Source organism: Belonocnema kinseyi, chromosome 5 (genome assembly GCF_010883055.1).
Source record: "Belonocnema kinseyi isolate 2016_QV_RU_SX_M_011 chromosome 5, B_treatae_v1, whole genome shotgun sequence".
Taxonomy (NCBI): Eukaryota; Metazoa; Arthropoda; class Insecta; order Hymenoptera; family Cynipidae; genus Belonocnema; species Belonocnema kinseyi.
Genome location: NC_046661.1, coordinates 136,734,701 through 136,747,961, shown reverse-complemented (window position 1 = coordinate 136,747,961; position 13,261 = coordinate 136,734,701). Strand labels below are relative to the sequence as shown.

The 13,261-nt window shown below is 24.3% G+C and overlaps 1 protein-coding gene across 3 annotated transcripts in view; it reads right to left on the bottom strand.

Moving 5' to 3' along the window:
- LOC117172481 (alpha-crystallin A chain) overlaps nt 1-10,868 on the bottom strand; it is a 44,748-nt gene extending 33,880 nt beyond the window's left edge. For 2 of the 3 annotated variants that reach the window (XM_033360462.1, XM_033360463.1), the window contains exon 1: nt 10,557-10,868. In XM_033360462.1, the coding sequence (XP_033216353.1) occupies nt 10,557-10,741 (185 nt within the window). In that variant the 5' untranslated portion in view covers nt 10,742-10,868. Of the gene's footprint in view, nt 1-5,938; nt 6,134-10,556 lie in introns of those variants that run through there. The other variant, XM_033360464.1, reaches the window with a different exon arrangement.
- Nucleotides 10,869-13,261: the final 2,393 nt, after the last annotated feature.

Sequence of the window (13,261 nt, the reverse complement as noted above, 5' to 3'; positions counted from 1 at the left end):
TAAATTTAAAAATAATTTACAAAGTAATGAATATTTGTTGTTTAATTTTGTCAGTTATTGGTCAAAATAATTTTTTAAGAACCTAGAAAAAGTCTACCTCAGTCCGGATTTGAACCGTAAAACGCTTAAAAACGTAAAGCGCTTAAAACACAATTAAGCGCTCACTCATGATTCTGGCGTTTCCGGTTCAAATCCAGGCCGAGGAAAATTTTTTTTGTCGCTCCTCAACAAATTATATTGACCAGTAATCGGCCAAATTAACTAATTACCCTAATCGAAAAAATCACGTCAATACTTTAAATGTTTACAAAGTTTGAACAATAATTTAAATTGTTTCACTTCTAAGACTTTCGAATTTAAACAGTTCAATTTTCAAAATGGAAAATTTTTAAGAAAAAGATTTGAGAATTACGCATTATAAATTGATTGATTTTATAATTGAAAAAGTTAAAAATCGAACTTAGGAATTAAACAAATTTTTATTTAAACTTAATTGAAGTAGAACTTTATTTCAGATGCAATTTGTGATATTTCAAGTGATTGCATCAATTTTCCTTCTAAAAATTTGTGAAATTTCTTGTCAAGGAATAAATGCACTGTCATTTGCCGGTTTTTTTGCCTCAAAATTTCCGGGTATCCCGGGGGTTTTCAGTTTTATTTTATTTAAAGTGAAAAATCATACGTCAACCCCATAAAGCTACAATGATAAAAAATAAAATATTGATCAAATTTGTGCGAAGAAGGCAATTTTTAAAATGCAGAATGTCTATTTTCGGGTTACAATGTTACTGAACTTTTGCACGCGATTTTTTCGTGCCTCGCACAATAATTCTGTAAAGCTGTCTCGTGACAGCGATCACGAAAACGATTATTGCTATGTACAAGACTACAAGAGAAAAAAAATTTGCTTAATCGATATTATTATTATTATTATTATGTCTATATATTTTTTTAAATTCTCATTCTCAGAAGAAATTTTTCAGAAAGAAAAATTTCGAATACATTTAAATATAAAAAAATTTAATTTTAAATTCCTGGTTTTAAAATCGTTTCATTTTTAAGAAATTTAAAATATTTATTTTTTATTTTTTGTTGCTTAAGTTGAAAAAAGATCAATTTTGAAAATTAAAGTTTTTAATACTATTTCAGCATTGTTAAAGTTTTTAAGATTCTAAATCGAAGTTATTCAGTAATTAATAATTTTAATTAATAATTTATGCTTGAAAACATACTTTAATATTTAAATAAAAAATGGATTGTTTAATTAAAAGCATTTATAATTCTAATCCATCATAAAATGTTGAAGGTCTTAAAATAAAAAAATTATTCGACTCAGAATGATTTCAATTTGAAATTCAATTATTGTCAAATTACTAAACATTACCAATTTGTTCACTTAAAAATTTTTCATAAAATAATTATATAATTTTGAACGTTTCGATATGAAATTGTTAAATTTATTGTAAAATTTTGAAACTTCAATTCAAAATTGTTCAATTAAAAACAATTTGAATTAAAAATGGTTATAATTACAAATTTTTATGAAATTATTTTTTAATTTTGATCAATTTAATTTTAAAAGTATACAAATTTAAGGCTCTGATTACAAAAATGTTCTTATTTAATTCCAATTAAAAATATTTCCAAGTATTTTTAGTTCTAAACAGTGTACAATTTTGAAGGATCTAAAATAATAAATAATTCGACTCAAAATACTTCTACTTGTAAATTCATTTTCCATAAAATCATACAATTATTTTACAATTGCTAAAAGTGATAAATTGGATTAATTTTAAATGTTTCACAAAATTATTTAATAAATTTAAACTATTTGTAATTAAAAATTGTAAAATAATATTTAAAATTGTTAAATTTCGAATGATTATTAAAATTAGTGTACAATTTTAAACAATGTTCATTTTAAAATATTCAAATTTAAAGCTTCAAATTAATGTTTTTTATCATTATTATCAAATTCTAATTTTTGGTCCTAAATAATTTCTACTTGTACAGTTTGAAATTGTTTGTATTTAAAATTGTAATATAATCTCTAAAATATAAAAATTTTAAATGGTTAATAAAATTAGTGTTTAATTTTCAACAATTTGATGTTGAAAAAATATATATTTAAAGCTTTAAGTTTAAAATTGTTTTTGTTTCATTTTAATCATTTTTAATTATAAAAATTATAAATCTTTGAAGTTCCAAAATAAAAAATAATTTGACTTAGAATACTTCCGATTTTAAATTCCTTGTATCTAAAATTGTACAATTATTGTTTAATTATTTAAAAATTACAGCTTTTTTATATTTTTAGATTCCACCACGTAATTTATCATTTTAAACTAGATAACAGAATTAGATAAAAGATAATTATCGGGTTGATAAAAAAAGGACATAGATTATAATTAATAAAAGTTGACATATTTTTCAGTTTTAAATGTTTTAAAGTTGTTAGCAAAATAACCATACAATCTAATAAATGATAAAAAAATGTAGATAATAATTTTCTAAATAAGATTGTTTTCCAAAGAGACGAATAAATTCATAAATAGTGAATTTATTATTTTTTTAAATTAAAAAAATGAACAAGTTAAATAAAAAAACTTTGCGAACCGGTAAATTCGTCCTTGTTTAATAAAACGGCACCAGCGTAAAAATAAATCCATTCCCTTGACTGATCTTGTCAACGAACCATATATGTCATTCTGACACTGATATCGAAAAAAAACCAGTTTTCGAAAGAGGGACATATTCGCATATACGGTACCGAGTTTCTGGACCTTTTACCAATCCTTGAATAAATTTAAGGAATTCGATGAATCACACATGTCATTGCGAAAAATGGTCATTGTAATTGGGATTGGCTTCGAGGCAAATCAGTAAAGTAATTAAAAGTTGCTAATCCCCTTGCCATTCCCCAAAAAGGAATGCAAAAAGCCAGAATTATCCTCTTTAAAAGAAGGCAAAATAAGATCAATTGAAACCGTTATCCACAAATTAATTATACATTCATTTACTAATTTGTTCACAAAATCAACGGGCTATACTACTCTTATATTTTATACAGTCGAAAATCTCTTTTAAAAAAGTACCTCCGCCGGGATTCGAACCCCCTGTCGCTCCAAATTCCGAACGTCTTACCTAAGCACAAAAAGGTTTCTTCCCATCCTTCTCTTTCTCAGATTAGATAAAAAATAAAAATTTAAACAATGGCGTAATGCGGTAAGCGAAGCGTGAATTCCACGCGCGATGCCATTCTCTTAATTTAATTTCATTAAATCACTTTTAATCTGTTGGAGCTCAATTTAAACAAAAGGGAGGGATGAGGATTTCAACACGCGCTAGTAATTTACTTAAGTGCGAGAATTTGATGGAGTGATAGTGCAAGAGAGATGGAAAAAATTTACCATGTGAGTGAAAAGCACAAATGGATAGATTATTTTTATTTATTTAAAACTAAAATAAATTTTATTTATTTATTATTTAATTCTATTAATTTAAAAATATCGTAAATTTTAAGGTTGAAAATTTTTCAAATTTAAACAAGAAAACTAAAATTGAATTTTTTATACAAAACTCCCATTTGTTTATTTCAGAAAAGTATTTCCAATAACTTTTGATTTAACTTAAGAATTTAATACTTCTTAATAATATATTTATTATCTTCAGAAATTTCTATAATTTAAATTCAAAATTTTTATTTTAAATGCACAATATTCTAAAACAGTTTAATTCTAGAGAACTCGAAATTATTATTTTTTTGTTCGAAAGCTTGAATTTGAAAGCTTGGTTTGAAATTTCTAAATTTTTTAAGGTTCCCAATTTCATAAGGTTGTGGTTTAAAAAAATTAATCCAAGTCTTAAAAATTGACGATTTTAAAACTAGCAGGAAATATACATTAAAAGTTTATTATTTTTAAATTGAAAATGTTCCAAAATACTGAGCATTTCAAACTAAATTTGAAACAAATTTGGAATTAAAAAGCATTCGCGAAATAATAATTTATAATAAAATTTATTCAATAATTCGAATATTAATAAAATCAAAATTTTTGCAATCCCAAAAATTGGAATAACAGCGACATTGTTCTGTATCCTTTTCTTAAGGTAATATTTAACTTTCAATGTAATTGATTTGATTTATTCATTTCTTAGTTAAACATTTAAAATAAATGAATCATTTAAAATTGAGAAATATTTGATTGGAAAATTTAAAGAATAAGTAATAATTAAAATAAAGTGTTAACAATTTAAACGAATAGAAATTAAAAAGTTAAAATAGTGTTTGAAATAAAAATATTTAAAAACTAAATTTATTTAAATTAATTTGAATTTCGAAGGGTTTGAGCTGGTTTGAGTATGGAAATGTTTCAATATTACAATTCATGGTGACTACAATTTTTATCATTTTTAAATGAGAAAGGTAGAAATTTCTTCATTTTTAACGGTTCCCGTTTTTAAATTATTTTTTATTAAAATTTTTTTTTTAAATAAATAAATTTTGAAGGTTTATAACTGCAAATTATTCTACTTTAAACGATGAATTAATTTTTGTATCTTGGAAAAATTTGTTCAATTAATTTTAATTTTAAATATTCATTTTTATCTAATAACAATAAAAAATGTAGTTTTCAGAAGCTTTGACGTTAAATTCCATTTAAATTTGAATTTCAACATTTTAAATGCTGATCACATTGAATGGGAAGTGATTTTAAATTCAATTGTTGATAAAAACTCTTTTAATTATAAATAAATCGATTTCAACTCTTTTGAGTTTTAAATGGTCAAATTTTCCAAAGTTGAGCGCATTTAATTTAAAATAAATCAATTTTAACTCCTTTGAATTTCAAATGATTTAATTTATAAAAGTTGAGTGTTTATAAATTGAGAATAATTTAATTTAAACTATCCTGAATCTTAAATCGTCTAATTTTATTATTCCAATTCAAAAATACTTAATTTTTAAGGGTTCAAATTGACCTATTTTCAAAATTTTAATATAAAAATTATTCAATGTAAAGATTATTCAATACAAAATAAAATTGTTCTTGAAGACTCTGAATTAGAAATTATACAAGTTCAAGTCCTTTTGATTTAATTCAAAATGCTGTATTTAAAAAAAATGTACTCGAAATTTTTGTTGGTTTGGAAACTTTTCAAATAAAAATCGTTTAATATATGTTTTTAAATTTAAAATTAAAAAAAAAAAATTTTTAAATTTTAAAATTTAAATTTAAAATTTAAAACGTAAAAGAATGCAAGTTTGATTGATGTCGACGATTAAAACAATTTCTTCTGATTAAACTCGACTGCAAAATTTAAATTATTTAATTATTACAAAACCAGAAATCTTCTGCTTATGCATAATTTTGTATTAACTTACTTAATAACGTCTATTTTATGTTAAGCTAATCGAATTTAAATTTAAAATTATTCAAGTTTTTTTAAAAAATTTATTCCGTTTCTCTTAGCAAATTTGGTTCTCGTGCTTCTAAGATTGACTGTTTCAAGTGCACTATACTAACTTTCAAACCTTCGCGCCTTCATAAATAATTGATGTTAATTTCCTGACGTCAACTTTGAAATCTGAAACTTATTGTGCAATATAGATCTCTGAGAAAAGCAGATACTCGACAAATCTTTTCTACGATGCAAATTTGTTTGAAAAAAAATTCCATACATGGTTTAAATTAAATCAATTGTAAAAAATTATTTAACTTTTTTAAATAAAATAGAATAATTTTTTAAGTAGTTATTGCAAAGAAATTTTAATTACTAAGTTACAATCTAGTTTTCAAAGAAGGTATTTAACATTATTTCAGAGAGCGCATTTTTTCGAAATTTATTTAATTATTTAAAAAATTAAAATCAATTTAAAAATAATTCCTGTAAAAATTTTTTCAAGAAAAAAATTTTCAAACTTATTTCCACCTACCGAAATCGAACGACAGTTTTGTGCCTCGGAGGGTAGAGTTCTTCGTCGAGAATCATTTTCCCCAAAATTTTGGAAACTGAACTTCAAAAACTTGAAATGATTCTAACTCGTAAAAAATAGTAGTAACTTAATAAAATTAAAATGAATTCTTCGAGATTAAAAAAAAGATTAAATAAAAAAGTCACTCGAGAGGAACGTGCTGCTACCTCGATGTCAGAAAAATGACTGCGCAACAACTAATATCACTAGTGGGCTTAACCACACGGTTTTTTTAGGAGGGGAGGTCCATAAGCTTCCAAGTTTAGACTTAAGTTTAAATGTAATTTCGGGGGGTAAATTGGGGGAGGGGGTTCAGATGCAATTTCAAGACCAGATGGATTTTTTTTCCTTTTATTAACATCGAACTGATTACTTATGTCAAGGTTAAAATAAGAAAAATGACGTCAGAGTCAAGATCGTGACATCTCTGGAACGGAGTTGTTGGTATTATTCATACTCGTCATTTGCGTTATTAAACAGCTAAATCCGTTAATGATCCCATACGCAATTCTAGAGGAATTACTTTTTTGTACTTTATATTTTATACTGAATTTTATTATTTAACTGTGAGCTTAAAAATGAGTAACTATAGTGAATTTTTATATTATTATTCTTTTTAAAGTCGAATTAAATTATTAAGAAATCGAAAAAAAATCCATCTGGCGGGATTCGAACCCTCAATGTCTGATATCCCAGAGATTACCAAACGCGTAAACTGGTTTTTTTAATCATCTTTTAATAACTGTTTATTTTTTAGACAAAATAAATTTTTTCTCGTAAATTCAAAGAGAAATTTCCACTATTATTTGCGCGGAGACTTGCGACGCATTATGTAAGGGATGGATTTTATGGGAATGGACGAAAATATATTGATTTTTATTCGGATGAAACCCTCGAGACTTGGAAATGCAATTGCGTTGTTTTGAAACTAAAATCGATTTCGTACGACAGTATTTGTCACACAGAAAATTAGTACTGCAAATTACAAAATAAAAAAAATAGAAAAGAAAAAAGGCATCTCCAAATCACCTTCTTTTTTTTAATGTGATTTAAAAAAGGCTCTTTTTTATTTTGGTTTCTAAAATTTGAATTTGTCGGAATTTAATAAATTTTTTTTTAATTTCCATTATTTTTTCAATAATCTTTAAAACTCTTAAAATTTTATTAAGTAACGCATTTAAAGAGTGCTTATGTTTTTAATGTTAGAAAAGAAAAATCCAGAAACATCAAAACGTTAGTGGCTTTTTTGGTCAATAGTTCTTGGAATGCGATTTTAAAAAAAGTAAAGACAAAAAACCCCTTTTTTTACCTCGATTCCTTAAATTTGAATTTCGTCGGAATTTAATCGTTGAATTCTTTTTTTTTATTTCCAAGAATTGTTTCAATAATTTTTTAAACCCATAATATTTTTAAAAAATTTCAACAATGGATTTTTATTTTTAGGAAATAAAAATTTAACATCACAAAAACGTTGGTGGATTTTTTGGTAATTATTTTTATTGTGACTCTAAATTTTATTTGATCTTAAATTTGAATTCTTCCAAATTTGATCGTTGAATTCCAGTTTTTTTTTCTTAATTTGCAAGTATTCTTTCTATTTTTATTGTTAGGAAATAAAAATATAGGAACACAAAAACCTTGGTAGATTTTTTAAAAATTGTTTTTGATTGTGATTTTTAAAAATTGAAAATAAAAGACTTTGTTTATTTTTGTTTCGTAAATTTAAGTTTCTCAAAAATAGATCGTTAAATTATTTTTGTTTAATTTCCAAGAATTTCGTAGGTGAATTTGAATTTTCGAAGTTAGAAAATAATTCAAATATTGATTTTAATCGCTTTGAACTAAGTTATTTGATTTCCAAAGTGAAAAATCTTCAATTACTGAAACTATTAAAATAGTGCTATCTTAAAAATTAATCTGTAATTTTTCAACTTTAAATATTTGAAATTTCAAATTATTTAATGTAAATTCTTTTTATGAGAAATAATACGATTTAAAAAAATTTTAAATGACCAAAATTTTAAAATGTTCAAATTTTCACAAATTAAAAATTAGAAATGATAAATAAATAAATCCTTTATAATGATTTATTATCAATTTTTTTACATTTTAGTATTAAATTGTTCAATTTTTAGAGCTTCTTATTACAATTCTAGGATTTCAGATGCCTCAAATTTTAAACATTTAATTTAGCAAACAATTTCAAATTTTTAAATTTTAATCATTTTAAATTCAAAATTATTTAAATATAAAAATTTTCAAGTCCCAATAATTCAATTTTAAACGCTTCTAAATAAAAAGAATACAATTTCAATTGCTTTGAATTCTAAATGATTCAATTTTTAATATTTTAGTTTGAAATGATTAAACTTTAAACGTTTTGATATTGTTCTAATCTCGAAATTCAATTTTTAAATAATTCAATTTTAAAATTCCTTAATTCAAAATAAACTTGTTCAATTTTGGATGCTTTAAATGAGAAATTATACAATTTCAACTCCTTCCTCATGTAATTGTTCACTTTTTTTTTATTTCAGCCTGTAATTTTTAAACATTAAGCGCTTTAGATTTCTAATCTTTCAATTTCAAATTATTAAATTTCAAACGCTTTTATTAAAAAAGTTTTACCTAATTTAAAACTCTTTGATTTGGAATGTTTTCAATTCAAAATCACTGAATAATTTGTTGTAATTTAAAACGCTTTGAAATAGAAATTAATAATAATTAATTATTGTTTAAATAATCTTTAGAAATTTAAATATATAAAAGTTTCTTTAATTATGAATTTTAAAATTTTCTATATATTGTTAATGTTAGTAAATAAAAATCCAGCAAAGACACAAACGTTGGTGGATTTTTTGATAATTTTTTAAATTGTAATTAAATTCGATTCCAACTTTCATTGGACTGTTTTTTTAATTTTCTAAAATTTCGGAATTTTCTAAATTTGAGAAAATAAGCAAAAAAGTGCAAAATTCTATTAAATGAAAATCACACGGTGTATTTAATTTTTATTAAAAGTTAGAAATTGCAAAATGAGGTTGGCATTAATGTGCATCACGTTTATTCCATTTATCAGATTTTCTCATCCGCATCTTTCGCGCTCAAGATGAACGATTTTGAGCGAACAAGTCTGCAATGATGAAATTTCTAAAAATAGTAGAAATGGTCCCAAAATACGCAAAAGAGAATGACTCAAACTTTTTTTTATATACCTCCAATCCTCAAGGTGATAATAATTTTTTAAGTCAACATACATTAAAAAAAATGGTGTAAATTCAAGACTAAAAAGTGTCATTTTAAACCTAAAATTGAAGCTAAAATACAAAAATCAATAAAAATTTTGTTCAATAAATAATTTCAACATAGACAACTTTTTCCAAAGGACAATAAATTAACATTTTCGTGAATGTTATACAGTGGATAATACAACAAACAGTGAACAATCATTAATTAAAAAAATTAATGTACCTAAAAAAAATTAATTTAATTTTACTAAATATTTAAGACTCGATACGTGTTAATAAAATAATTATATTTATTTTACGTATTTTTACGCTTTGAATTAATGATCATCCATTCTAGACAGGTCTCCCCTACACCCCTAAGAAACAATATGAAAAATATTTAAATAATCTTCCGACATTAAAAATTTTTTAAAATTAAATTCAAGTTCGAAGTCGACCAGAGATCGTATTTCTTTACTTGGCGATAGGTCAGGGAGATTCAGACCTAAATGAATACAAAACTAGTTTCCTGAGATTACATATACTATAGTATTTTTTACTATAAAAGGGACTTGCCTTTTAATACCTTCTCATGGGTGGCTAAGGCCTTTTACAAAATCACAATTCGACTCTGACTCACCAACTTCCCTTTGCCCAACCCCTCGCCCCCACCCCTTTACAAAGGACCAATTTAAGACCATAGTTATTAATTTAATGCCACATCATCTTCATCCAATTATCAATCCCAATCCATCACTCACTAGATTATACATTTTTTTCAATTTATAAATTTTTCTTATATAAATTATTTAAGCAAAAGTTATTTTTTTACACTGACTTTCTAAAGTCAAGAACGACAAAAAATCGCGGAAGTTCTTTTAACGGTTCGGTGACCAGCACCTTACAAAGGGACTGCAGATTACAGACTAAGATTTTCAAGTTCCGGTTGCTAAGACTGCTGGAAAATCAGAACTTTAATTTTTATTAGGAAAACGAAATCTCAATCAAAATTCTTCGAAAAATCGAGACCTATCAAACTGATCAAGTAGTATAATTGAAAGATATGAATCTTCTAGGAAAAAATATATTTTCAATCTTCACTAACAATATAATTATCCCCTGAGTGTTCCTAAAACAGGAATGAAGCAGAAAACTTTTAAAATGAAGTCGAAAAAAAAGTAACTCCGCCGGGATTCGAACCCCGGAGGCCGCTTAACGCATCGAACGTTTACTTGGAGCGCACAAACTTCAATCCTCTTTATCTCCAAAACTAATCCACATATTCGAAAACCAACAGCACGTATTTACTAATTTTTGACTCGGAAATGAAACGTAAAAGAGAAAAAACTTACCTTGAGGTGCTCTTGAAGAAGTTGCTCTCGCGGTTCATGAGTTCGCTTCTGAAGCGAGACATCTCGTCCTCCATCTTCCTCATCTCGGCGTCGAAACGCTCTCGGATGTTGGAAAATTCAGTGTCGATGACACTGAAGTCTCCGAGCTTGATGGGGATGTTTCTCTTAATTCCACTGTCGGCCATTTTTTCTTTGAACACTTTTTCACACACTGAACGTCAAAATTTATGAGAGCACTCTTTGCCTTCTCAAACACAATTCCACGCGACGAACTGAACGCACTGAGATCTCCTCTAGGAATGAGCGCGCGCTCGCCGGTTGCTTCTTAAGTAGGCGCGAGGACTCGTGGGTGTTCGGATTCATTCGGGAGATTTCGACTGAGCGGGTTATAAGATTTTATTATTATCATCTTTTTTTTTATTATTATTCTTTTATTATATCGTTTTCTGTTCAACAAAACAATACAATAATAAATAATAAAAAGTAATAAACTTTTTTATTTTATTTAAATGGATTAAAATTTTTTTAATTGGGAGATTTCGACTATGTGGAGCTTTAAGATTTTATTATTATAATTTTTTTATGACTTAGTATTTTACTGAATGAAAGAAAAATAATAAGAAATAATAACTTTTTAAACAATTTATTCAATCTTTTCATCCGAATTTTTTATTTTGTTTAATCGGGAGGTTAAGAAGGCTGAAAAATTCCAAAAAATAAAATTCCTGTCTCGGTAAAATTCTCGAATTGGAAAATTGTCGAAATTATAAAATTGTCGAAATTAAAAAATCTCGATTTTTAAACTTCCCCAAAAACAACATTTCCGAAATAAAATTGACAAATTATAAAGTTCCCGAAATTGACAATTAAAAAAGTTGTTTGTCAATAAAAATTAAGTATTTATCGAAAATAAGCTAATGAATATTTCTATCACATTTTTTATGTTCACAGTTTATTTGAATTAACAATTAGATTTTAGAGAAAGTTTTTTGTAAAGTTTTAAAAAATCCGTGGACGTTTAAAAAAATTTTTATCCAGAAATATATTTTTTTAATTATTGTCTTTGAAATTCAAACAATAATTTTAAATAACTTTATACATTAAAAATTTGTTTGATAAAGTTATTTTGTTATGATTTTTTTAAATTTAGGGGTATTTATGCTCAGACCAATTTTATAATTTCGGGAATTTTATTATTTGGGATTCTTTAGTTGTCCCCAAAAACCCATAAAAATCATTTAAAAATAGATCACTGTTTTTCATTTTTAAAGTAAATGTTCACATTGCATAAATAACTTTCGAGATTTATCTAGATCAAACTGACTTTTAAATCCAGGTGATATTTGAATTAAAAAGAGTTTAATTAAAAAAATTGAATATAAAAAACTTCATTTATTAAAATAATTATTAATCTTTTATTATAAAAATTTGAATATAATATTGCATATATTATAATGTTATTATAAATCATAATAAACTTTTGATCTCCTTTATTCTGATTTCGACGTTTATAAACTAAAAAAAAACTACATCTTTTCAATTTATTAACTAAAACCATTCAGTTCTTCAAACATAAATTATTTCGTCAATTTAAATTCCATACAAATAGTTTTATGATAAAAATTTTAAAATCCTTAAATTAAGAAATTTCCGAATATTATTTATTTAATAAAAATATAATAATAAAATATTTTCCATAATGAAAATTTTTAAATGCTTATTGTATGTTAAAAATTATTATTTAAATTTAACATTACAATATATGAAAAAAAAATTCTCAACGCAAGTTTTTTTTTGCAAATGTTTACAGTAACTTCTTTAAATCATTGCTCTTAAAGTAAAAATATTTTTTTGTCTTGTTGTTTTGCATTGAGAAATATTTTTTCTTCAATTATCGTTATTTCAAATATAAATTTGAGAAAATGTATTAAACAGCCAAAACGAAATTTTCTCATTATAATATTTCATTATTGTTTAAAAAAAACAAACATTAATTTAAAAATAATTCTGTTAATTATTTAAAATCAAGAATTTGTTAGTTCGGATATTTTAAAAATCAGCAATTTTCGTTTGGCAATTTTCAAATTCCCAATTTGACAAAAAACCTGGAGTTTTTGTTTCTCAACAAAATAATACAAAAATATAACTTTTTTCATTATCATGATTATTTGTATTGTTTTCAACATTTCCATCTGAATTAGACTACGAAGAGTTTTAGGGTCTTATTAATACCATTATCATCATTTATTTTTGTTCAGAAAAAATAATACGAAAATAAATAATAAAAAAAATAACTTTTTTTATTATGTGAAGAAATTTATTCAATATTTTCGTCTGAATTTTTTAATTTAGTCTATGCAGAATATACGATTTTACTATTAGTATTTCTTTTACTATTTTTTTTTTTTTGAAAGAATAAAACAAAAATAAATAATAAAAAATAATAACTTTATGAAAATGTATTTTTCTTCTTCTTATTTTTAATTTTATTTAATTTAGATTTGCTTTTAATTTTTTATCTATTTATTATCTTTAGAGGACTTTCCCACAAAAAAGTGATTTTTTGATCAAGAAAGAGGATTACAAAAATTTAACCAAATAATTAAATGACAATTAAATAGTTGAACTTTAAAGTAAAAGAGACGCGATTTAAACAGAATACTTTAAATTTTTACTGAAGATATATTTTTTTAAAAATAATTAAA